The sequence below is a fragment of the Thunnus albacares genome, chromosome 20 (genome assembly GCF_914725855.1).
Source record: "Thunnus albacares chromosome 20, fThuAlb1.1, whole genome shotgun sequence".
Taxonomy (NCBI): Eukaryota; Metazoa; Chordata; class Actinopteri; order Scombriformes; family Scombridae; genus Thunnus; species Thunnus albacares.
Window position 1 is genome coordinate 17,513,872 of NC_058125.1, and position 24,591 is coordinate 17,538,462.

At 41.1% G+C, this 24,591-nt stretch overlaps 2 protein-coding genes across 2 annotated transcripts; both read right to left on the minus strand.

Moving 5' to 3' along the window:
- Positions 1-1,348: 1,348 nt before the first annotated feature.
- Positions 1,349-17,866, minus strand: fam53b (family with sequence similarity 53 member B). Its single transcript, XM_044337928.1, has 5 exons — positions 17,667-17,866; positions 10,901-11,134; positions 9,959-10,013; positions 7,005-7,768; positions 1,349-2,453 (listed from the first exon to the last, which is right to left on the minus strand). The coding sequence occupies exons 2-5, from the start codon at positions 10,988-10,990 to the stop codon at positions 2,091-2,093; spliced, it is 1,272 nt and encodes a 423-aa protein (XP_044193863.1). The 5' UTR covers positions 10,991-11,134; positions 17,667-17,866; the 3' UTR covers positions 1,349-2,090.
- A 2,766-nt stretch (positions 17,867-20,632) lies between these two features.
- On the minus strand, positions 20,633-24,391 carry hpdl (4-hydroxyphenylpyruvate dioxygenase-like). The gene is made up of 5 exons (XM_044338715.1): positions 23,605-24,391; positions 23,338-23,504; positions 23,088-23,239; positions 22,218-22,345; positions 20,633-22,054 (listed from the first exon to the last, which is right to left on the minus strand). Exons 1-5 carry the CDS (start codon positions 24,288-24,290, stop codon positions 21,856-21,858), a joined length of 1,332 nt encoding a protein of 443 aa, XP_044194650.1. The 5' UTR covers positions 24,291-24,391; the 3' UTR covers positions 20,633-21,855.
- Between the last annotated feature and the right edge of the window lie 200 nt (positions 24,392-24,591).

Consider the following 24,591-nt stretch of genomic DNA (forward strand, 5'->3'; position numbering starts at 1 on the left):
TAAAGGCTGGGGGCCCTCTGTGTCTCAGTCTGCCGCACAGCACGTTTACAAGGGTTCTGTTTACCCATTTCCTTCTCGACTCATTACCCGAAAAGGGCTTTATCGGTGAAAAGAAGTGGCCTGCCTGTACCACAGGCAGCTTTGTGACAGTGTAAATATGACCTCACTGTGCAAGCATACAGATTCCCATGCAGCAGCATAATAATCCAATCCATTACAAGAAAATGCATTAGCCTTGTAGGCAAGTTTATTCCCACAGTTATGCTTTGTGTGGTATTTGAGCTTGGAGTATAGCATGTCAAGCACTCTTCAAATTACTTGGTCACTCTTTAATGAGGTGACTTTCTTCCCTCAGTGACACCTTACGCTTTCAAAGAATGCCAAGCATTGTCACAAACATGCAGAAGTGGTATGCAGTTGCGCTGGAGCAGTGAATCAAAAAGTTGACAGTATAATTCTGGTGGTTTGCTCAGGCACCAGAGTTGGGGAGGGGAAACAGACAAACCGAGCAGCAGCAGCAGCAGCCCTGACACATGGCCCACATTCACAGCCGCCTCCCACGTCACTGTGCTCCTCAGAGAAAAAGCCCCTTTTGTTTCCCAGCACGGGGAGGGAGGGAGGTCTCTGGGGTGAACCGCCGCTCAGCTCCACCACTCCACCCGCCGTCAAAAAAAAAAAAAAAAAAAAGAAGAAGGAACCGGACTTCCCACTCCCTCCCTGGCGTCCTCCCTACTCACTCCCCGCTTCAGCACACAAACACAGGCTCATCAGTAGTACCACTACTACGGTTGTGATTGTCTTTTCCTGCCACTTAATTGGGTCAGTCTTCATTGTTGCATTAAAGACGTCTTCAACAATGACCTTGCTGTTAATGTATGTGCACTGCTAATGCCAGTGTGGGAAGACTTATTCAGATCATTTGCATGTAAAGAAAAAAAGTAAAAGTAGCAATATGACAATGTAAAAATACACCATTAAGTATTTTACTTTAAGTTCAATTATCAAAATTAAAGTACCTGTTATGCAGAATTGCTCAGTTAGTGATACTGTTGTTACAGCTGTGTTAAAATGTAATGTTGTAGGTGCTAATTTAAAGTCCTTTATGTAATGTTGGACAGTTAAATCTAGTGTATAACAATGCATTATATTTTATAAGATTTTGTATGTAAAAATTTGTATCTGCAAACTACAGCTGTCAAATAAAAGTAGTGGATAATATTTCCTTCTGAAAACATTTCATGTTCACAAGATTTGTAGTTCTCAAAAATTCCCACCCTGTACAGTTAATATCCAGCCACCATCTTCAATTTTGTGAGTAAAGACACTGAAATAAAGCGATTACAAATGACACATTTAAAACTGTGTTTATTTGTATAGAAATATGCTCATGTTTTACATAACTTTGTAGTTACAAATCGTAAAATATTAATGCTATTAGCATCACAAAGTTTCGCTCAAACAAACGGGAGCATAGATCTCAGAGAGAAGCCCGATGTTACTGTGTGAAATGTTAAGCTCTTCAATATACTTTACAGGTTGTGTGTGCGTGCAGCTCAGTTGCTCAGTTAAGAGTGAAAGGGGCTTTGCTAACAGTAGCTCTCAAAGTAGTCTCCATTTCTGTCCATCATGTACCCATGTACTGTTGAAGAATGTCAGAGGAACGGACACTTTCTAAGTGCAGAGAATTTATACAAACCTGCTGTGAATTCTCTCCAAATGTAGTACAATAAAGGTAATCAGGGTTACAGAGAAATGTTAAAGACCCCTGGTCTCTGAGCCAACATTAATATATCACTTATATATTTATCAGTTATCCCCACCTGAATCCGTCCTCCTGACTTGCTTGTTCTCCTGAGACACAGTTGAGATACCACATATTGGGGAATAGCTTCTGACTACACAAAGTCCCCAAAAATGGGCCCATAAGCTCCTACTCAATCTCTCCTTGAGAAAAAAGGCAATTGGATCGCTTCCTGCATTAGCTTTCCACTTGCTTTGTCCTTAAGACTATCGGTACTGTTTACTGCACCACCTGGTGATAAACATTCAGTCCCCTAAATTAGCTTCCTCAGAGAGGAAGGCAGTCCAGCTCAGTTCCTCTCAATTTGCTCAATGTCAAGCTCGCCTCCAAGCTGATACACGTCCTTCCTCATGCTACACAGCCCTGCCCACAGAGGTGTGTTGTCCTTCCCGTTGGTTGTCCCTGGTGTCACCTCACCGCAATCTGTGGAGTTCCAGTCCGCCTCCTCGATGGCGGGGTCCGACGGCACATTTCTGGTGATCTCGCCCTCTTTGGTCCGAGGCTGAACGTCCTCCAAGCTTCGTTCATTCAAAGATGAGTCGTCAGTGTCGCACTGAGTGGTGCTCCTGAGAGTCGGGAGGGTCTGGCTAGACTCATAGTTATCTTCGCCTGTGATTCCAGGGCAGCTAAGGCTGTGGAAATTCCGAAGTTTCTGTGGAGGGACAGAAAAGACGAAGCATAAAAATAATGTTCAAACAACAGCCACTCTAAAATTTAGGTGCTCAAGGAATCAAGTAAATACTTTAATACATATGGCAAATCTTTCCACTGGTAGGGGTCCATATTCTCCATGGTGATGGCATATTTGGTGTAGAAATCAAAAACATTTCCCTCGTCATAGACTATGATCAATGTCCCTACTAGGACACCAACATAACTAAAGGCATACAACCGTCTTATGAAAACAATCCGTCTACTGTACTTATACAGTATGTGGGTGAATCAGTGAGGTCAGAGCTGGACACTAGAAAACAACCACGAGACTATAAAAATGTAGCAAGACTTAAAGGGTATAAATTTAGCCTGCATTACATACTGAAGCAACTGGTAGTTGGACCAATGAGGCCATGCGATCTGAGGTCCAGCGGGAACCCAGGCAGCAAGTGGCCAGATACCCAGAGGGCAGGCATCACTCATGTCAGCCTTTTGACTGTGCAGGCCTTTCACTGGCATTGCACAATGAACACATACATATGGGAAACCAAGAAACTTCCTTAGGCAAATCCACATGTGCCAGTGCTGCTGCAGGCAAGTCCTCTGACAGCTGTGCACGCTGGAGTGGGAAGCTTTATGACAGGGGCTTATCCAATCTGTACTACTAATGTGGAGAAGGCAGGACAGCTGCCTCATGCCTGACCGCTACAGTGTTCGGCCAGAAGGACACAGGAGAATAGGGCCTCTGTGAAACCTCCTGTCAGTTGTGTGCTTATGTAATACTAAACAAGCATGGGACTGTTGGGGTTGCAGCTCACAGCCAAGTGTATGAACTATGGCTGCTACTAATCAATGGATTAAAGATTAATCTATACTTTTTTTTTTAAATGCTTTGATAAGTTAAGTCTAAAAAATGTCAGAAAATCAGCACAAATACCCATCTCGGATAACAAAATCCCAAGATGTCGTCTTGAAATTGCTTATTTAGTCTGAACAATAATTAAGAAGCCCAAAAGGATTCAGCTTATAATGAAATGAGATACAGAAAAGCTGCAAATCCTAACATTAGAGAAGGTAAAATCTTCAAATGTTTGGCATTTTTACTTAATACATAACAGTTAATCAGTTATGAACATCGTTGCCAATAATCTGCTGTCAGTCAACTATAAAAAAAAACCTTAATACCACAACACAGAATTGTGTCTACTAATTAATATAGTAGTTTTTTCCTGAATAATTATGGCCCTATCTTTTTATATTCGTATGTATGTACCAACAAAAATTTGAGATGACTAAGAGTCTACAGCCATACTATCAACTCTGTGGGGCTCTACAGTGCTTTGAGCTCAATGTTAAAGTCAGCATGCTAACATGCTCACAATGCTAATATACTAATGTTTAGGAAGTGTAAAGTTTACCATGTTCACCATCTTAGTTTGACGTGTTTGTATTTGTTTTGCAGTTATTTGGTAGTAAAACGAAACATTGGACAAATTTTGACCTAATAGGAAAAGTCATCAAATTCATTAGGATCCATTGTCCATGAAATCCATCTAGTAGATATTGGGATATTTCACTCAAGAAGTAGAGAATTTGACCTGCCAGTGGTACTAGTGAAAAAGTCAGGGGGTCACCAAAGCGGTCAAGACTCCCTGTGGGAACCATAAATGTCTGTACAAAATTTCAGGGAAATCCAACCAATAGTTCCTGAGATATTTCAGTCCAGACCAAAGTGGTGGACCAACAGACCACCATTACCATCCATGAGGCCATTCCACTACAGCGGCTAAAACCTAAAAAAAAAAAAAGTCTTGCATCTTTACTTTAGGAGAGCTACAGTCCATAAATGTTTGGGATTTTTTTTTTTTGATGAATTGCTCAAATCACAAAATTGTGACAGCCCACTCATCATTTCAGCTCCATTAAGACATATTTACACATTCAGGATCTATCACCGATTAAAGTCTCAGTTGTACAAATACCGAGACCAAGATGGTTAGAGCTGTGAATAAGGTTGGAAGAGAAGAAAGGGTGAAACAGAAAGTTATGATACACATTTTAGGCCCACCGGCAGTGAGAAAGGCGAATGTACAGTAGATCAAAAGGGGCCCTGCTGTTTTACTTGGCTCTGGTCTAGCGGGTACATTTGTCAGCACCGGGCCAGTGTCACATAGCCGCCTTGTACATTAGCACTTCAGTCTCAACAGCCAGACTTGTGGCCTAGCCCATGAGACCAAACTGATAAGGTTATGAGTGTCTGGGCTTTAGCAAAACCGCATCATCAACATTAAGTAATCCAAGAATAGCTCTAACTTTGTTACTCTGAGAACAAAACTGTTCTGCAGAGGAAGAGTTTCAGGCAGAGAAAATCTTTTTTGACAGTCTCGTCACACAATTTACTGCACCAATGAGGGTCATAAGTGCTGCCGGTGTCCAGTTTGCCCCCCCCCCCCCCCCCCCCCCCCCGCCTCTTCAAATGAAATGGAGAGGAGCGCAGAAAGTCTCCTCATCCATACTGACCTTGACTCTCCGTCAATAAAAGCTGATCAATAGCTCATGAGGCCTGTTTGTGGCAGCCATCCACCCACTGAGCTGAATTTACAGAAATCAATATCTCTTTACCCAACACGCTTCTCCCCTGCACGACGATCTATAACCTCTGCCACAGCTGCTCTACTTCCTGACATTCACGGAGCCGCAGTGAGCCACGCAGAGGGTAGCGGTTTCTCCCTGAGTAAACTACACCGCTGTGGCGTGTGGATGAGAGGACACTTTAGAGACACACTCAGCACTGTGACCAAAAGGTGACTTTGAATACTGGTTGGAGTGACGTGTGTGAAAGCGCAAAAAAAAAAAAAAAAAAAAAAAAGTCCTTGAGTTGAGTGCCAAGCAAGTTTAGCCTATGATCGAAAGGAAACATCTTTTCCACAGAAGTTTCCAGAATATTCACGGCTACAGATTTCTAGTTTTAGACAATTAGTCCAGACTCGAATGCTCCACGTCACAGTAACTTTACAGAGCAGATGAAAACTGAATTCCTGGGAAGTGCTGCAACTAATGATTATTTTAATTCAAGATGGATCTGTTGGACATTTTTCAACTTATCAAATTATCATTCAGTATGCAAAATGTCAGAATTGTGAAAAATGCACAATTGCAAAAATGCAATCCAAAGATATATATCCAACTTAGAATCATATGAAACAGCAAATTACCACATTCGAGAAGCTGGAACAGACAAATGTTTGGCATTTTTGCTTGTAAATAACTTCAGTTGATTTTTTCTATTGAGCAACTTATCAGCACTACCCATGGGTTTAGTTGCATAACTTGGCTGAAATGCCTCTAAGTCATTTTCTCCAGGACTTGCCTCCAAACCAGACACTTGGGAGAGTTGTTTTTTTAAAAAAACTATAAAGCAAAGCTGATTATTTAATATGAGGCATAAAAAATTTCTTGTGGTTACAAAGGCTTCATTCCTTCTACTTGAGCTGACAACCACTGTCACAGCAGTCCCTTCTTAATAGTGGAACAGAGAACAATGCACTGACAGCAGGAAAGATCCAATGCTAACAATCTCAGCACCCTGACGATTCACTGTAAAAACTATTGTTGGTTGTCTCGCCTAAAGTTCGTTTCTCTACGCTGACCTCGTCCCTGTTTGGAGCGTGTGTGGCGTCTGCTTGTCGTGTCACAGCAGCGCTGTTGTTAAGACTTGCTGAACTCTGGTTGACTTTCTCAGAGGGGCCAAGTCCAGCCCTGTGTTTATGATCCAGCCGGTGTACGTGTGAAACATTACTGTGACTGTCTGTGCGCTTGTGGGGCAAAGAGACAAACGCCTACCAGGACATGCAGATAAAACAGATTGTTAAAACACGGTCGAACTTCCTTCGGAGGTGAATCAGCTCAAGCTAGTGGTTTCATAAGATCATTCCTCTTATAAATACAAACTCATCTGATCCACTGACTGACCTCTTAATTCCTGCTTTGATCAAACCGTACTTTGCTTCATGCTCTCCATTTCTGCAAGTGCTAATACACGCCTGCATGGTGGAATGTGACCCAGAACATGCCTGCATGAATGAACGGTCGCCTTCATTTGAAGACAATGCCTGCAGAAACACTTTGAGGTGTGCTGAGGGAGAACAGACACAATGGCATGACCTCAGTTGGAAGTGTTTGTTTATCCAACACGGAAGGAGCACATTGCTGCAACTACAGAGTATAACTAGCTAATGTTAGTGAGACTGATGGATCTAGCAGAGCTTCTAGCTGACATGACCATTTCTTGAGGGTCTTGTCTCAAAACATGGACAGTGATCTTTTGGAGCAAATACTAGGGCTGTGACATTTTCAAAACCAATAATTAATACCACCACAAATAGCTTCCGAAATACTGTTGGGCATCAAGTGATGTTGAACAGGACACATACTCTTTATACTGAAAACAAACTGCCAGTATTTAATCAGTATATTGCCCTGATTAAATATGATATAAAGCAGTTTCTTGCTGTGTGATCTGTTTTATGTGACACTTCTAAATACCAACCTGGGTCATCTTGGCCAGATCCAAAGAAGGCCTCTGTTTGTGTGTGTCAGCTGGTCTCCTGCGCTTCACGCCAATCTTCTTATCGTTGAGGACGCACGGCTGTGAGCGGCTACGGGCGAGACCTCCCTGTCCGCCGCGGCGCTTCAGCTCTGGAGTGGAGTCGGGGGAGCTGGATGGAGAGGGTCCATGAGGCTCAGGGTGGCAGATTTGTTCATGAGAGAGGTAGAGGGGCTGCGCTGAGGGCTCTGAGGACAGGGGCATGGACGAGGAGGGTGTCAGACCGGTGAAGGTGGAGGGGTAAGGGAGACGCTGGGCGAAGCAGGGCAGCTCCAGGGTGTTGCAGCGAGCGGGCAGGCTGAAGCTGGAGCTGCGTTGCATGGCCGGGAAGCCGAGATAAGCACCGCCGGCGCCGCCACGCTGGACGCTACCTCCACTGTGGCACCTCCTCTTCTCCACTGTTGTCCACACGCGGGAGCCCTGAGGACGCCAGGTAGAGCGGCAACCCCCGAGCTCGTCTGAGCAAGACAGGGACCGGCACTGACGTTTGCTGGGGGGTGCAGTGGAGTGCGAAGAAGCGGCCTCAGTCAGGCTGAGGTCCTGCAACAAGCTGGTGATTGTGCTCGAAGTGGAGCCAACATCCCAACCCCAGTGAGCAGAACTCTTGTGCACCTCAGGCAGGACGTCCCACAGGCTCTCCAGGCTGGTCCCAACTGGCCTCTGCTGTATGGCACAGCTGTGACCCACCTCACACCACCGGCTTGTCTCTGCAACAAAAGACCAGATCCATTTTAATTAAAATATAAAATATGCAAAATAATTTATGAGCTTATTTCCACAACTTTTTTGCACACCAAGACCCTAAATTTAGTTTAAAAAAATAAATACGGCCTCATGTTTGATCTATAAAGTTTACATATCAACACTGAATTTGTCATATGTCACATACTGAATGGTTTTTGGAACAGTAATATTTGTGATTTTCTGCACTTTTTTGCATCTGACAAAAAGGCAATCTCTATTCATGAATGAACTTTACATGTATGGGAAACAAGTGAACAGGGTTTCTATGAGGCAATATGCAATGTAGCCATGTAAGTTGTGTGTGTTGTCTATCATACTACCAGCTGCTGTTCAGGATCAACTGAATCCTTCTTTATATGTGCTTCCATCACTTTTATTAATGGATCAAACTTTGCTCTCCCAACATCAGATAATAAATCTTGTGACTCCGCAGCTCCATTATTAGCTTGTAAAATTCTCCCTGCTGTACTATACTTTATTTCTCATTAGCAGTAAGAGAATCATTACTGCTTGAGGCCTGCATTTTATTTCATAGTGTCAATTTTCCACTAGGGGAAAAAAAAAAAAGCATCAGCAGACTCTGGTTGCTGGTTTGCAAACTCCTTCAAAGGAACAGAACACACTATGAGAATCATTTTAGGCATGAACCTCTGTCAACCAATTGTCATAAATTTACTCTAAACCACAGTCACTTGAAAGAAAAATTTAAAAGTTCTTTAAAAACACAAGCTTTTTGTCTAAGGTTCTACATTTATGAGAGGTTAAGTTTGGCAACCTAAACGTGGACGACATCCACGACACTGCTCCAGTCTGGGTCAGAGCAACAGTCCCAGCATGTCTACTTTGCACTGACACAACTCACTGCTTTGTGTAATTGGCCCTAAAAATAAATCCTGTCCTCAAGGCACTGCTTTAGTGTCACAGTCTGTATGCACAGCTGATTGGGAAAGGGAAGAGAGCTCAATGTCTAACTCAAACAAAGCTTGATAAAGTGTCAATAACCCATCAAGCCTATCCTCTCGTTTTTCTTGAGATCTACTGTGGGGTGAATTACAGAAGGAGGGTTCGGTATCATCAGACCAGCTCTCCATCTGACGTCACGGATCAACTCTTCACCAGCCCCTCAGCTATCATGCCAGGAAAGCACCTGTTGTTGCCACAACACAAACTCTCTGGAAACGTTGAATGGGTCAGCCAACTGAACTGGTCAGTCAACTCTGAGTCATACACTAAATGATGAAGCCACTGCCCACTCCTGGTATGCAGAAGGTCTATTCTTCTCTAAAAAGATAAAATCCCCGAAATACCATCTACAGTAAAGGGGCAGGAGGAAGAACAAAGGGCAGTGTTAACAACACCTACTGGTATTGCTGGGTTCTATGCCAGGACTTTGCCAGTCGTACACACTCAATGCCAAGTTTCTGCAAGGACAAAATACCAATAATCTAACAATACAATGACTGTAACTCCTACTGCTAGGTAAATTAAGGATATTGGCCTTTGTAGGCATAACCAAATTTTCAACTTAAGGCCATGTCCACAGCTTTAAAGCATGCAGGTGTGCCATGAGATCCCTGCTTATGATAAGTTACTATCAAGCAGTCATTAACGCACATTCATCTAGGCAGAAACACCTGTAAGAGATGTTTGACGTAATGCTGTGTGACCATCAACCAGATGCAGAATAGACTGGCTTGCTGATGAGGGACTGTCTTAAGTAAATAATTACAGATCATGTAAAATTTGTGATGGTAATGACTGACAAGAGACCGAAAGGGGAAATATGGGTTAGGGCTGAAAGAAATGACAAAATACTCAGTGAAACCATAGAAAATGTTCAACCCTTAGAAATAATCCTATACCGTATGATTTACATGGAGATAACAATTAATTTAATATCGCCAGTGCTATTAGGCCATTATGGACAATATTGCAAATTAACAGGACTCCTTTATGGCAATATTTGATTTAGAGGATTTTTGCATCAATGTGATGAAGTGCATTGTATTGTAAGGTATCTAAGACTGATTCTTAACTACAGTTCTAGAGAATTTAAGTATTATTTTGTTATTTATTACTAAAATTTCATTTTATCCATGTTGCCAATACATGTGTCAATGTGTTTATTTATGAGAAAGATGGCAGACTCTTACCCATGAGTCCACAGGAGAAAAGTGCAGTCCCCTGGCTCATGGTCTGTGCCTGGAACTGTGGAAATGCAGGAAAGACTCAACATTAGCCAAAAATAGGTTTGAATACAGTGCACAGGAGGTTCTAGCATTAACAAGTTAATAAATCAACAAATAAAACCAAAACCTACTGGAAAGTCACATTTTTGTATCTATAACTAGCCCCGGGAGTGTATGTCGTAGTACATTATTTGCTGCTGAGAGATGAGAATAATAACCCATCAACAGAGAGAGAGAGAGAGAGAGAGAGAGAGAGAGAGAGAGAGAGAGGGCTCTGCCATAAATGCCTCTGATTGATGCTCAGCCCCAGAGCATGATGACTTCATTTCACGTGGCTGAGAGGGCAAACTCGCTCCACATTAGTGAGGGAATTTTCTCACTCTGTGCTGGCAGAAAGAACGTTTACACTGCATGGATGCTGATTATAAAACGAGTCAGGGTTGCTCAGCCTAGTGGAACTAAAATACTCCATTGTCATTTGGAGTTAAGTAAATGGAACATGGAGGATTCAAACCCAAAGGACAAACAATCTGGTGATAACAGTTGGCAGCTATTATAATGCAATTATCAGTAACTGTAACAAAAACATCCCTTACTCCAAAACATTAACATCCAAATAGTTCTTTTGACGGGCCTTCCTGAGATTCAGTATGGCAACAAATTTGACTCAGAGGAAGTTCAGTGTCAAATTTAAGCTCCGATTAGAGTTGACAAAATAGGAAAATATAATGTAGAGCCATGAAACTGCTACAGTGGCTGGCAGCAGTTTCCTTATTTAGAGTAGCACCTTGTTGTCTTCCCTCTTGACAAACTCAGTTGAGGCCTGTTGGCAAAACTATATATAAACGTTGCAATGACACATTTCACACAAAAAAAAGCTTACACAAGTAGAAAATATCCTCTCACCGAGCCCAAATCTGTACTTTTGGATGTTACATCATCGGCACCCTTCTTTTCCAGTGTTTTCTTGTAGATGATCACCATGGCAACACACATCCTTGTCCCAAGCCATTCCAGTGAGGGCAAGTAAAGCTGGAGGCCATCTTGACGGGCATGGTGTGAGCAGGCTGGTTTCTCATAAGCTTAAAAGACAGCAGCCCTCAACTCCTCCAGGAATGTGCTTCACTCCTCGGCCCAATCCTGAGCAGACACACAAAGATGAGCACAGGATTAGACTGCAGTACATTTCTGACATTCTGTCGACCATATAAGCAGAGAACAATCCAGCTGGATTGAGGGGAACAGATCCCCTGGGTAGAGGCGCTTAAATACACTGTCAATGGAGGGCAAATCCAATGCTTTCTTAAAGGAATACTCCACTGAAAATGTACCAAATACTCACCACCTGTTGACTTGAAAGGTCATTCTGAAATATTATGTGGAGAACGGCAGCTGGATTCACATCTGTCACAATGGATTCCAATGGAGACCAAGTGTTGCAGCAAATAAATGTGAGGCTGTGCTTAGACACAGTGGTGCTTTGAGCTGAACGCTAACGTCAGCATGCTAACACGCGGATGTTTACCATGTTCATCATCTTAATTTAGTTTGTTAGCATGCTAACATTTGCTAAATTGTGTTTGCTACTAAGTATAGCTGAGGATGACAGGAATGTCACTGGTTTTGTCACACTATTGCCTCATCATGGTTTGAAGCTTTGCCGCAATAAGGGTATCTAGCGATTTATTGGCAAAGCAAGAAGTTTTTATGAACATTTTGATATGTGCAAAAAATCCCAGGCTCCACTTGGTTCCCTTTCAAAAAGTAACTTCCCTCTACATCATTTTTTTCAACGAGTCATTATGGTCTTAATCGCTAAATTTGGGGCCTTCCAAAGAGTGTGCTGGTGGTCATTTTGGAAATGTTAATAACATCTGAAGACTTCTAGTAGCTTTGATGTCCTGACCAAACCAGCTGCGATGAAAACCAACGGGTGACGTCACACCTCACTACATCCATCTTCATATGCAGTCTATGGTTTTGACAGGGTTGCCATTAGAATCCATTGTAAATGCTGTGAGCTTTTCAGAGCCACCTTTCAAGCCTATGGATGAGAATATGATACTGAAAAAACAGCTAGCCTTACACACCCGGCCTTCAACCTTTTTTTGAACCTCTTGTCACTTTCCACATGAGCAACCTGTTCAACATCTACGAGACTGGAAGACGGAAAGTGGAAATTCAAGGAAGGTCAGTGGTTTGACAAGCTCCTTTAATTCTCAAGTGAGCGAGCAAACATTTCCAGCAAACACTCTCTTTGATTTGCAAGGCGTCTCTTATGTTGCCATATGGGAGACTACAAAGTTGAAATGACTGCGTTTTCACTTCCACATGGTCCCTCCACCGTGTCACCAAAAGTGGAACTCTATACCTTGTTTTGTTCTTGCCTGTCTATGTGGAGGATTATCAGTCATCTGAGAGAGTGAGTTTCCTCAAAGTGTTCCACAGTGGAGTACACAGAGAGGAATATAGCAAAGTCAAAGTTGTGTAATTGAATCCTCAGGGGCTGGCTGGGAATAGCTGACCTTGCGGTTATCAAAACAACCCTCTTCACATTAGTGCTGCACCACGATTGCAGTAAAACAGCTGATTAGCCAAAGATGTAAATCTATATCATAATCACAGAGGATTTTAACTATCAGTTCCACTTGAGGCTATGTCAGGTAGGGGATTGAACCAAAGTGTAGTGGACACAAGATGGTCGTATGATGCCTGCAAGGTCAGAGAGTGTCTGTTTGAATGACAGAACAACTGCAGGCAGAAAAAAAAAAAAGGAAAAATGAAAGAGACGGTGTATGTGAAACAAAAGAGCGCTCTGTGCAGAAGATGAGACACCGTGGGAAACAAAAGAGGCGACATCAGAGGTTGTGGGTGGTGGGGTGGTGGGGTGGAGGGTGTGTGCGTGTGTGAGTGAGTGTGCAAGGGAGGGGACAGCATCACAAGACCCTGAGGGAGCTGACATACTGGAGGTGGTGTTTGCATTCAGCATATGATTTCCATTACTAACACTTTATCACATCAGGAAAACAACTTAAATGCAAGGATGTTTTTAGCAGAGTTCTACAAGAGCAACATGGCTCAGGGACGTCTGGCAGCTTTAACTTGTGGCCTTTGTGAATAGTAAAAGAACAGATCAAAGCTCGGAGCTGGACTAGGTCAGGCCAGCTTATACTGTGCGTGACCATAACTACACAGATCTGTTCTCTGGAGCAGAGATAACTAGGGACGTGCTGGAGTAGAGGAAACAGTTGTTTATATATTACCCTTAATGGTTCCGTGATGGATGCAGATGGCACTGACACAAAGAAAAAGCCTTGCACAAAGAAATCACATTGGTAAAGATGAAAACAGCACTTTAACATGACACTTAAAGAACAGTAAAGGATGTTTTCCTTCCTTAGACAAATGGAAAAAAGTCTAACTCTTGCCTGACACTCCGGACTCTGAAACTGTAAACAACTATTTATCATCTTTCTCATGGTCAGGGCATTACGTTTTTTTTTCCCATAAATCTGAGCCGAGTGCTTTAAATGGGCGAGGTTTATAACATAATTATAAACATTCCTCGGCTCCATGACATAAGTTGAACACACAATTAGAAAAGCCTAACCTAGCCCCACAGCCTTTGAAACCTATTCAAACTTGTGACTGTTTGTGAATAGAAAACATTTTGAGAAGTGCTGGCAAAGGGCAGCTTTTTCTTGTGCAGACAAACCTGTAAGAGCATTCCCAAGGCATCGTTGCCAATGCACTCGACTCATACTGCATTGCATTGCTGTGTTCAAAGATGCAGATAAAACTATGATCTGTTAAATGAGGTATGTCGTATTTAGAATTTCTGCCAAAGGGGGTGCCACTCCCTTCTGACGTCAAGGCCAACTCACCTCCATAGTACGGCTGCCATTATCAGGAATCAGTGGTAGTCTTTACACATCTGCAGCTAGATAGCTGTTTATCTGGGCTGAGGCAGCAACCACCGTGACAACTGAGTAGTCTAATCTCTGAGAAGGGGAAGAACAGTGCAGGACGTTCTTCAGACGTGGTTTTCCATCACATGCAAACAGGCTGCTGACTAACTGCAACCAACTCTGCAGTGACAGCGGCCTTCCAAAAAGACAACAATGCCACCAAGGACGAGCTGATCGGACTCCACACTTCCTTTGTGGTTGAAAAAAGCCTTTAAACCCATCGCTACTTTGGGGTGTTAGAAATTGCAAGCTATCACATGGCCTAAATGAGCACTAGATAGGACAAGAGAGGAAACCACACAGTCGATTGGGTCGAAGCGGAGGCCTGCTTCAGAGTCGGCTCATCTTTCAAAAGTCTCTGCTCTATTTTTTATATGTCTGAACTCAGACATATTGTAAATGACACTCTTCTAAAACTCATAAATTGTGGTTAAGTCGAAAAAGAGTGCAGATTGTCAGCTTAGCCACTACAAAAGGCATCTAAACTACGGCCCCCAAAGCTCTGTTTCCCAATTAGAGTAGCTTTTCCATACATTGCTCAGACTGTAATCCCAAGGGTTAGGCCAACATTACAAAAGGATTTGGCAGCTTTGTGTCTGACTGACAATTAGAGCTATTACTAATCCATTTTATAGCACTTGGACAGCTGGTGGAAAACAACACTGTTTGATATCGATGTTGCACCTTGTACAGGCTACCGAGAAGCATCATTTGTTAAGTACTTATAAGACCATATCCATTTACTATTTTTAATGTTATCACAAGATTTTTATCAAAGCTTTCATCTGTGTAAACTGATACAAAACTCAACATAAAAGTTTAAATGTTAAATTGAATTTCCAGACATTCTCCTTTGACATTCCTGCATGCATAACAGTCGGGTCTGTGTCCTGCTCACAACAATCCCAGGATTGTGGCCGTCTCAGTAATCCGAGCATCTGCTGAGCACCTGAGACAGCCCGACTTGAAACCGAACTGAAGGATTTGTGCTGCTCTTTATCACTGTACCACTTGTGAAAGGAATGCTGGGTAAAAGTCATGTTTAGCTGTCCTGTTCCACAGAGAGATTCCCTGGGAGAAAATATGCATGCTCCTAAAAAGCTTGTTTCCCAGAGCTATTGGCTCTGCTGGCCTACTTCTTTGAGTTGCATGGCTTGAGCGGAATCCATATTTGGACTCTCTCGGTATCATAATGGCGGGTGTGTTGACAGCGTGTCATAAAAAAGCAGACAGACATGCGAGGAAAGTGAAGCCGGGCTAATTGAATGACAAAATGGCAAAATAGTTCTGCTTTTTCTGCAGCAATGTGCACCATTTTCACTGTGAAATTTGAGGGTTTTTTTAAAAGCTGAAAACCTTCTTTGTTAGTGTTATTAATTAGCAGCCACAAAGGGCAGGTGCCACTGAGTTTCGCCACGCATGACTGACTAAAAAGAAATTTATGAAACACATTGTAGGCTGTGAGCTAGCCCACAGCTGCCTGCATGTTCACAGACATTAGGCTATGTCAAACAGGAGGCACACTCTACATTTAAAGCAGTGAGTGAATAGTCAGAAATGAGCATGGCTGGGAGGCTTCAATTGTAGTTATCAGGCTCAGTTGAGGGCCTGGGGTACAGCCAAGGTCTCACAAGCATGCAGCTGCCCACTTACCATAAACACAAAGGCTCAGCATGGCTATGCATGGCAGCCAAGGAGGCCTACGTTTTAAAGCAGGCCTGCTGTTTAATTATCTCATACATAATCACTTGCACTGTATACATTTGTCCAGAACAAGAGCTTCGTTGAGCTCTGTAATCAAGGCTTCCAACAAACCTGTCCAAGTTGGAGAGAAATGTTGTCCACTTGAATGTTAACCTAACAAAGTCTCTTAATTACAAATGGTTGAAGACACAACATCCCTTCTACTCCCACAGCAGAATAACATTGCATCTTAATGGATCCAAATAAGAATAAGTCACATCCACTGGACACAGCCCTTTTATCTTTCAATGAAAATTAAGAATGGAGGGAGAAGAGGAAAGACTCTTGAGTTTTACATGCAGGAATTCATCCTTCCCCCCACGCTGCACTTCCACTGACCATATATACACACACACACACAGGCATAAAAAAAACATGAGAAAGTCAAGAACTATTTTCTTTTCCAAATAAGTGGTTGAACAATGTCATGACAATGGCATTACAATACACAGGCTATTAGAGAACCTCGAAAACTTGCCTAAATATTTCTTCTGTGATGTGGGAAAGGAAAGAGAAATCATCTGCAAGCTCTGATAGGCGGACTCTTTTATACTTGAGCTAAAACTGTTCAACAGTTTTTCAGATGAGCTTGCCAGCCCTCTAGGTGGATGCCTCTCAGTTTCAGAAGAAAGGCCCCTGAAAACTGAGCTTGTCTAAGTAACCAGCACAAACAGTCCCTTAAACCCCTTTTCCAAAATCCCTCATGAAAGGGAAATGAGTTTGGCAAAGAAATTGGTGTGACGGGAGCTCACAGAATGTTACACGCAGGCTACAGAGCAAACAGGATTTTGAACTCGAGAGAAAGGCCACAAGCTACTCATGATAAAATATGAAATGTACCTGCAAGTAAAGAAAAAAAAAAATGACATCTGCATCTTGACTTTAAGTATAATATTTTCACCACGTAACTTCATATAATTTATATATGTTGAAGCCACTTATGAACTCTAGTAGTCATAATCATAGCCATGGGACACCGAGGAGTTCAGGTTTAACAAGCTCCCGTGTTTATGATCCCACTGAGCACTTAAATTGCAGAATCTGGTGGATTGTATGTCAGCCAGTCCTGTCTTCATACCTGAGAGGAAGGTTGGCTAGATGGAGATAAGACAACAGCATTCCACTGCAACAGCACAAAACTTTTAACATACAAGACAGAGAGGGTCGGGGAAACAGACAGATGAATGTCCCAAATGACACGGCGTCAGGTATGAAGGCATGCACACGACAGCTGCTAAAAATGTGTTAAAAAGCTGTTATATGCGTGCCTTCAAACCACACACTGACCTATCTTGCCATGTGTGCCATGCATGAGCGAAAATCCAGTTTGAGATCAGACTGTTTGCACTTCAAAGCTGGCCAATTCACATAAAATGCTTTTCATCCATACTTCATGGAACACTTGATCACTCTGTCAACTAATATATCAAAGTTATACAGTTGTTGTCAGATGTCAAACAAGCAAAGTAGATGAATGGATGTTCCTGACATATACCGAGGATCATTTTAACTCTCTGAATGGGTCTGAACATGTTCCAGATGTTCTTCAGATAAACTTATTGACACCAGGTTTTATTAACCTTTCACATAACCTTGCATCACACTGTCCCTTTATTTATCTATGCAAATGTAAAACAGAGATAATAAAGAGCAGATAAATATCAGTTCAGGCAACATTCATGTAAGAAATAGCACACACAAGACAAAAGGGACATAGCTAAGGCAGTAGACATGAGGCAAAGTTAAGCTAAGCTAACTAATTAAAGCTAAGTTTAGTTTCCACAAAGAAGTTATTGGTCACTTAATTTGACGTATAATAGTATTCACCATTCATGCGAATCACACACTTTCAAAACACCACCAGCATCACACTTCTCACTTTATGACCTAGCTACAGTTCCTCAGCTAGCTAGCACACAAACTATTGTTTACTTTTATTTGACCAAAAAAACACAACTCACAAGCATCACGGTGAGTGCCTCGGATCTTCCTAAAAATGCCGGGCAGTTGGTTAGTTTCGCTTGACCATGCTTCTTTTTTGCAAAAAGGTAGTTTAAGGCGTCGGGCAGGAAGCAAGGCGAGCAGTAAACTTCACGTCCTGCTCCAGACTGCTCCTACAAACTACAACATTACCCCACTGCACTACTGTCCACGCTAATGAGCCTGTGACAACATACACGAGCACGTACTATTTCTGACAGGGGAGGGGGTGTCCGGTAACTTATTCCTGCCACTAAATCTTTCACTTTTACTTGCTTTATTTGTAATACGTGACTCTTTACAACTGTGTATGCAGTGTAGCCTCAGTTTTAGCCGTATGAAGCAAAATATGAATCTCTGTAAGACTTTTGTATAACACTTGCCACCCCCGCTCCCACAACTAGTGGTCTGATCCACCCTGCAGTAATGAAAAGTAATCACAGTTTTTGAGCTGTGCATATAGACAAGGCACTTTCACAATATACAGTGGTGTAACATGATAACCTGGCAGTTGTGTGTGACTAAGAGAGAAAAAGAGAGGGATGTGTGTTATATACACACTGCCAGCTACCCTTCACAAAATTAGCTCCAGTAGAATAAGGGTTAGTCCTGAATAAATACATTTATTACAAACAGATGTTTCCTTTTCCAGGAAGTGAATTCTGGCTTTATCATGATCTACATCGCTATGTGATATGCTATTATTGAACTGCCTCGGTTTAGTTGTCTATATATACACACATTGTGCATTGGGTGTATGGACAAAATATTATTATCAATGCAGCCAGTGGGTTCAAACTATTTTACAGCCTTACCACTTAAAATCTATTCACCAAAGAGAGATTTGTCCTTGTAAACTTCAGATTTCTTTTTCATTTGAATACATTTTTTGCAAGCCTCCAGACAGAAAAGCATGCATTGGAGATTTTTTGTTCTTCTTTTCGATCCTGTTAATGATTTGCAACTCCTCTAGTTCCTCAGATTAGGAACCAATGAGATATCATTTCAATACAGCTTGTTCATGTAAAATAGCATTGCATTTGCTTAACTTTTCATATGTTTAGACACTGCATGAATGCATTGTGCACCACTGACAACCGCAGTCAAAATGCTTCTGTGTGTGAGTTTGTGAGCTTAGATGCCAAATGATTATAATTTAAACTCTGAAGATTGATATAAACCAATTATATCCATGACAATTACTGCACAAAAGTAACTTGATTTTTTTTTGTTACATCCCAGAAGTTGTCCCAGTAAAAAGATCAACAAAAATATCCATTTAAAATTCCTATCACATAATATACAGTATGTATACATTTATTTTTAGGGGCCTGAAGTTAACACACTAGGCCTCAGAAGGGTGGGGAGCTGAGGCTCACCCCTGGCAGACACTATTGTTAATCAAGGAGTAACATCTGTTGTGTGCCACTAATCTCCCCCAGACTGTCAGACTGTCCTCCTCGGTTTTAGACTGTCTGTCTTTTGTGTTAAAGGGCACCAAGGATTTGTCTCTTCTACTATGTGGGCTACAGCGTGGGGGTGACCAAGTTGTTTTAACCAAAACCCTTCCAGCAGTCTGAAAAGTGAGTGATTTAGCAAACAGATACAGAATACATGGCACGGCAGACTTTGCATGCTGTTTTGTAGTCCTAAAAGGCAAGATTTACTCTTTATGAGGCAGATTATCAAAACAACTGGAACTACAGGAGTCTTGCAATTCAACAGGTTTGGCAGTGTGTGTTGTGACTGTCAAAACCATAGGGGGCAGTATCTACCAATCATGAGGTGCAATGAAAAGGCTATAAGACTGAATTGAAGTTCAATGGCTTCTTTATGTTTGAAGAATAATAATAAGCCTTGATTTAGTTGTTTTTGGTTATATCTCTTTGACTTTGTTAATGTAGCCAGCATATGGTTAACAGTAAAAAGGAAGTGAGCTTCCAAATCCCAGTACTGAGACCCCATGCAGAATGCTGTATGCCATCTGTGGTTCACACTGGCCTCTGACAGATGGCTAAAGGATTCCTGTTACAGGAGCTATCCCTTCTCAACTTTAATTAACAGTTAATCCTCCCCATCCCTAACAAAATCCAAAATTTTACAAGATGTTTTCATTCATAATTTTAAAGTAATGTGGTTAAAACATTTGACTCCGGTCACACAGTACCACAAATTAGTTACAAGGCTGAATAAAGATTACATCTACAGTACTGTACAGTACTTTATTCTATATGCAGTATTCAAGTTTGTTTGTCATCCCTATAATTCAGAAGATCTCTGTCATAAACCAAATATACAGTCAACTCTTGAAAAGTTTAGTTTGGCCAAGAGGGTGACACTTGAGGAAAAGAAAAACACTGACACCATTTGTCAAAATGCAGAAGTACAGGCATTTATAAATTAACATGCTGCAGCTTGTAGTTGAAATTATCCTCTGATGTGACTCAATGGGATACAGTAACTACAGTCAGCACATAAAAAAAGGAGCATATGGCTTTCATGGAACTCCATCTAAATTTCACTGCCTCTCATCTATCCCACTAATCCTTGCCTATAATGTTTATAGCCAAGTTAATTGAACTGGCACATCTCTGTGGGTTTGGAGATCCCTTCTAAGAAGCTCTAAAGCCATGTTTTTGCCAAAGCCTGCACATTGCTAAAACCTCCACAGCATCTGAGATGCAGCTGTTCTTCTAGTAACGGTTCATGAGTGACTGTATGAGGGAGTTATTTAGAAAAGGGGGCAGCTGAGCTCAGAACAATTTTTTTTTCCAGTAATAATGATGTCTGTATGAAAAAGTAAACTAATAATCGTAAACCTTTCATAAATTAAATACTGCAGGGCTGAAATGTCTGAGTTAGAGGTAAAGTGGTCAATGCTCCTTACTACTACTACTCCTACTTTTGTTTTTTTGTTTTTTTATATATATGGACACTTACAGAGGTGGAAGACGTATACACATCTGTTTATTGAAAAGTAGCAACATAATGTAAAATGTACAATGTAAACATGGTCCCTTTACAACTCCTGCATTCAAAATTTTACTTAAGTACAGAGGTGTACAGAGGTGTTATCAGCAAAATGTAAGTAAAGCAATTATTAAAAATACTCTTGTGCAGAATTGCAAAGTTTATATGCAGTATACCTTCATATTATACTGTTGGAAAATGATAACAGATGCTTTAACATGTAAGCAGCCTATCAATGTTGAAGTGGCTCAAGCCAGAGATAGCCGGAGCAATCCAATACATGACAAAGTCCTGTATTCATAATCATGCAGAATTCAAAAAAGGTTCAAAATGTAGTTTCAAAACTGAAAATACTCATCATGAAGAAGAATATCCCACATGAATGGTAAATTATTATATTACACGTTATATCATGCTGGGTAGTTTAATCTATACAAGGCATCAAAGTTTAGGGGATGATTATATATTTTTGTGTGTAAAATCAGAATTTGCGATTACTGTAATTGTCAAATAATTGTAGTGAAATAAAAAAATGAAGAAAAAAAATCCTTCTGAAATTTAATGGAGAAGAAATACAAAGTAGCATGAAATGTAAATACTCAATAAAAGTACCAACATTGCCTTGCATTAGTAAATTACATCTCTGGCCACTAACAATGTTTACCCAAGATGACCTAAGATATTTCAAGAACTCTTAGTCTGAGGTTTGGCCCACCCACATTCAGTGCAGTAATTGGTTTTCACGGTCTACTGTGAATAACAGATTTATTGAGGAACAGTTGCTCCGGAGTCAGTTGGTTGTAACAGTTTGCTTTGACACAGTGAAAACAAAGACATTCTTACAATTTTACAGCAAGTGTCTGTTTGTTGTAACATTTCAAGTGCAGTGTGAAACATCTGTTTTTGTAACACTTTGTTCTCAGTGCAGTTTTATATCTTTAATCTGTTCAGTCATGTTAGAAGTTAAATATTAATACAATGTATAATTTGTACTATGTTTGTCTGCAGTGCAACAAGCTTGAGATTTACCATTAAATCCACTAATGAACTGGAAAGCACTTACTGAAAACTCCATAAATATTTAACATCTTTTTTCACATTTGACATAATTTTCCCTGATAAGAGCTCTCACGTTGATATATAAATAAATTTAACAAAATAACCTCACAGTACACTGGTTAAAAATGTTCGGAGTGCCTACTACTGAGCGGTTTTCACGGTTTTTGGGGGATCCTCTCCTTGAGAATCGGACTTTTCATTCTCCATGTACGCCTGCACAGACCTCCACAGCGCTTTGATGTTCCCCTCGCCGAAGCCTGTCGCCCCTCTTCGCTCTATCAGCTCCAGGAAAAAAGTGTCCTCTGCAAATATGGGCTGGGTGAACACCTGGAGAAGGTATCTAGAGACAGAAAATAACATGGTGAGAACACTTGGTTGGTCTTACATGACTCACATCACTTCCAGGTTAGACTTGTGGAATATGTTGTTGAATGCTAACTTAAACAAATAAGTTTTATCTTTGTTAACATGGGCACGAGACTCTCTCTCCTCTTGCCTCTCACCTTCTTTTTTCACTGGATGCCATTTGTGATAAGGGATCTTGGTTCAGGTCTGTGTCCAGGAGAATGCCATGCTGCGCCAGCATCTGGGGGTTGTGTCCCGCCTCCTCAATCTCCTGCTGTTTTCCAACCTGTCACAGCACAGAGGATAGGTAAAAATAATGTTAACCCTGGTAGAACAAATGAAAACCATATATCATATCTTGTTGGCCAGCAGTGAAGGGAGTGTTCAGATCCCAATATAAAAAAATACTCAATTACAAGTAACAAGTACTGGAGTGAAAATGCTACTTAAGTAAAAGTATGTAAGTTTTATTAGCAAAACATGCTTAAAGTCTCAAAAATACTCATAATTTATGAAAATGGCCTGTGTGAGTGTATATTATTATATATTACATTATTGGATTATTATTAATAGCATATTACTATAGTAGTTGGTTGATGTGGAGCTAATTTAAACTATTTTTTTTGACTCTTTTGTTGTTTTACTGTTTCAATTTTAACAATTCGTCATTTTCTATAAACTCAGCATATGTTTTGTATGTAAAATCTTAATCTGTAAAATAGGCTTTAAAGTAGTTGTCAGATAAATAATTTGTTATTACCTTGAAATTATTCACTATAAATTGGGCTTTGTGTATATATATTTAAATGGTGAGGTCACAAATTGAAATGCCAGTGCAGCTCTACAATTTTACTATTTACAGAGAATCCTGATATTATTTTGTGTAATGAGCATTTCATTACATACTACATTATCTTTTATGATTTGTTGAATAAAATGTGGGCCATTTCTTTAATTAGTCGAGTCATGATTGGAGTCTTTGAAATGGCAAAAGAGTTGTTGTGCAGTTATGTAAGAGTCAATCAAACCTCAGTGTAGTAGGCTGGAGGAGGCGAGAAAAACTGGACACCAGCTTCAGTCATGGTATGTGCTGTAGAGACAATGTTTTTTGTGTACAGCCCAATGTGCTGGATCCCAGGGGCCCTGTGCTGCTCCAAGAAGGTGTCAACCTGGTTCCTGCCTGAAACAAGTGCAGGTGCACAATGAGTCAGGAGTTGTAAAATTATAAATTGAGGCAGAAATAAAAGAAAAAAAGAAAAATGGAGTGGCTGCGGTTACCTTGTCTTGGCAGTGACTCTGCAATGACAAACTTGCAGTCGGGCTCTTTTTTGTCCACAAAGGGAAGTGCAATGCCTGCTTTGCTGCATTTCCAATACTCCATAGCGGTAAGACGTAGTCCAATGCCTTCCTGGTTTATGACAAAACCTTCCTCTATATCTTCATTACTACTCACAAGAACAAACAATCAACTTTATTAATGCATTGAAGTTAAACAGAACAGAGAATATGTAAATATCTTGAAATGTCAATTTAACAGTTTCTCACCTATCAATGAAAAACCTCTGAAACCCAAAGAGCTGCTCATACCACCTCATGACCTGGTGGGTGGTTTTTCTGGGACAGGCATAAGTTATGTGATCAAAATGAGTGATTGGACAAGAGAGGTCCTCATCTTCCAAGCTGCAGTCCTTTTCAATGACATTAAACCCAGGCAAGAAGCTTCCCTCGTACTTTGACCTGTCAATTAGTGTGTGGCACACATTTCCCACTATGGATTTAAGCACCGAGTAGGTAACAACACCCTTCTCGTCCTGGACAGTCGTGGGAGGAATGAGGAAGTTGCAGCCCAGATGGCGAAGAGCATTGAATGACCTTTCCACATCCTCCACCTCGAAACACACGTTGTTTACGGTATCCACAGAGTAATGTGGGCTGACATCGTAAAGACACTTCAAAGAATTACCCTGGTTGTATTTCCCCACGTTGACCCGGTGTGGAACAGGTGAATATATGTCAGTGACACCTTCATTCAATCTCACACCACTCTGGTTTGGGCTCTCATTTACGACGAAAACAGCCGCTCCCTTCCTGAAAGCCAGTTGCTTGGACCCGTCGGTTAGTCTGGTAGCAAATAAATTAAACTTGAATTTCGATATAAGGTCGTTAGCTATTTTCTCCACGTTAGAAACGTGGAGCGAAATGTGGTGGAGCCGACTCAAGAAAGCTGCCATGTTTTGGATGTGACGTTTTGACAGGAGGCGTGTCCTAAAAATCAAGAAACCCTTACTAAATAACTAATAACTAACAACTCTAACTTATATTTTGTTCACTATGATGTCCATATACAATTCATTTAACTTATAATAATATAAATTTGTGTGTGATATCAAATAAACTTTTGTTCCAACACGTTTCAGTGATGTAAGAGGGTCAATGAATGGTGATTCAAAACTCTACAAAAATCCTATGTAATGTTACAACCCCTTTAAACCCTGTTACTATGTATGTTCTCAAATATTCTCTATAAATTTT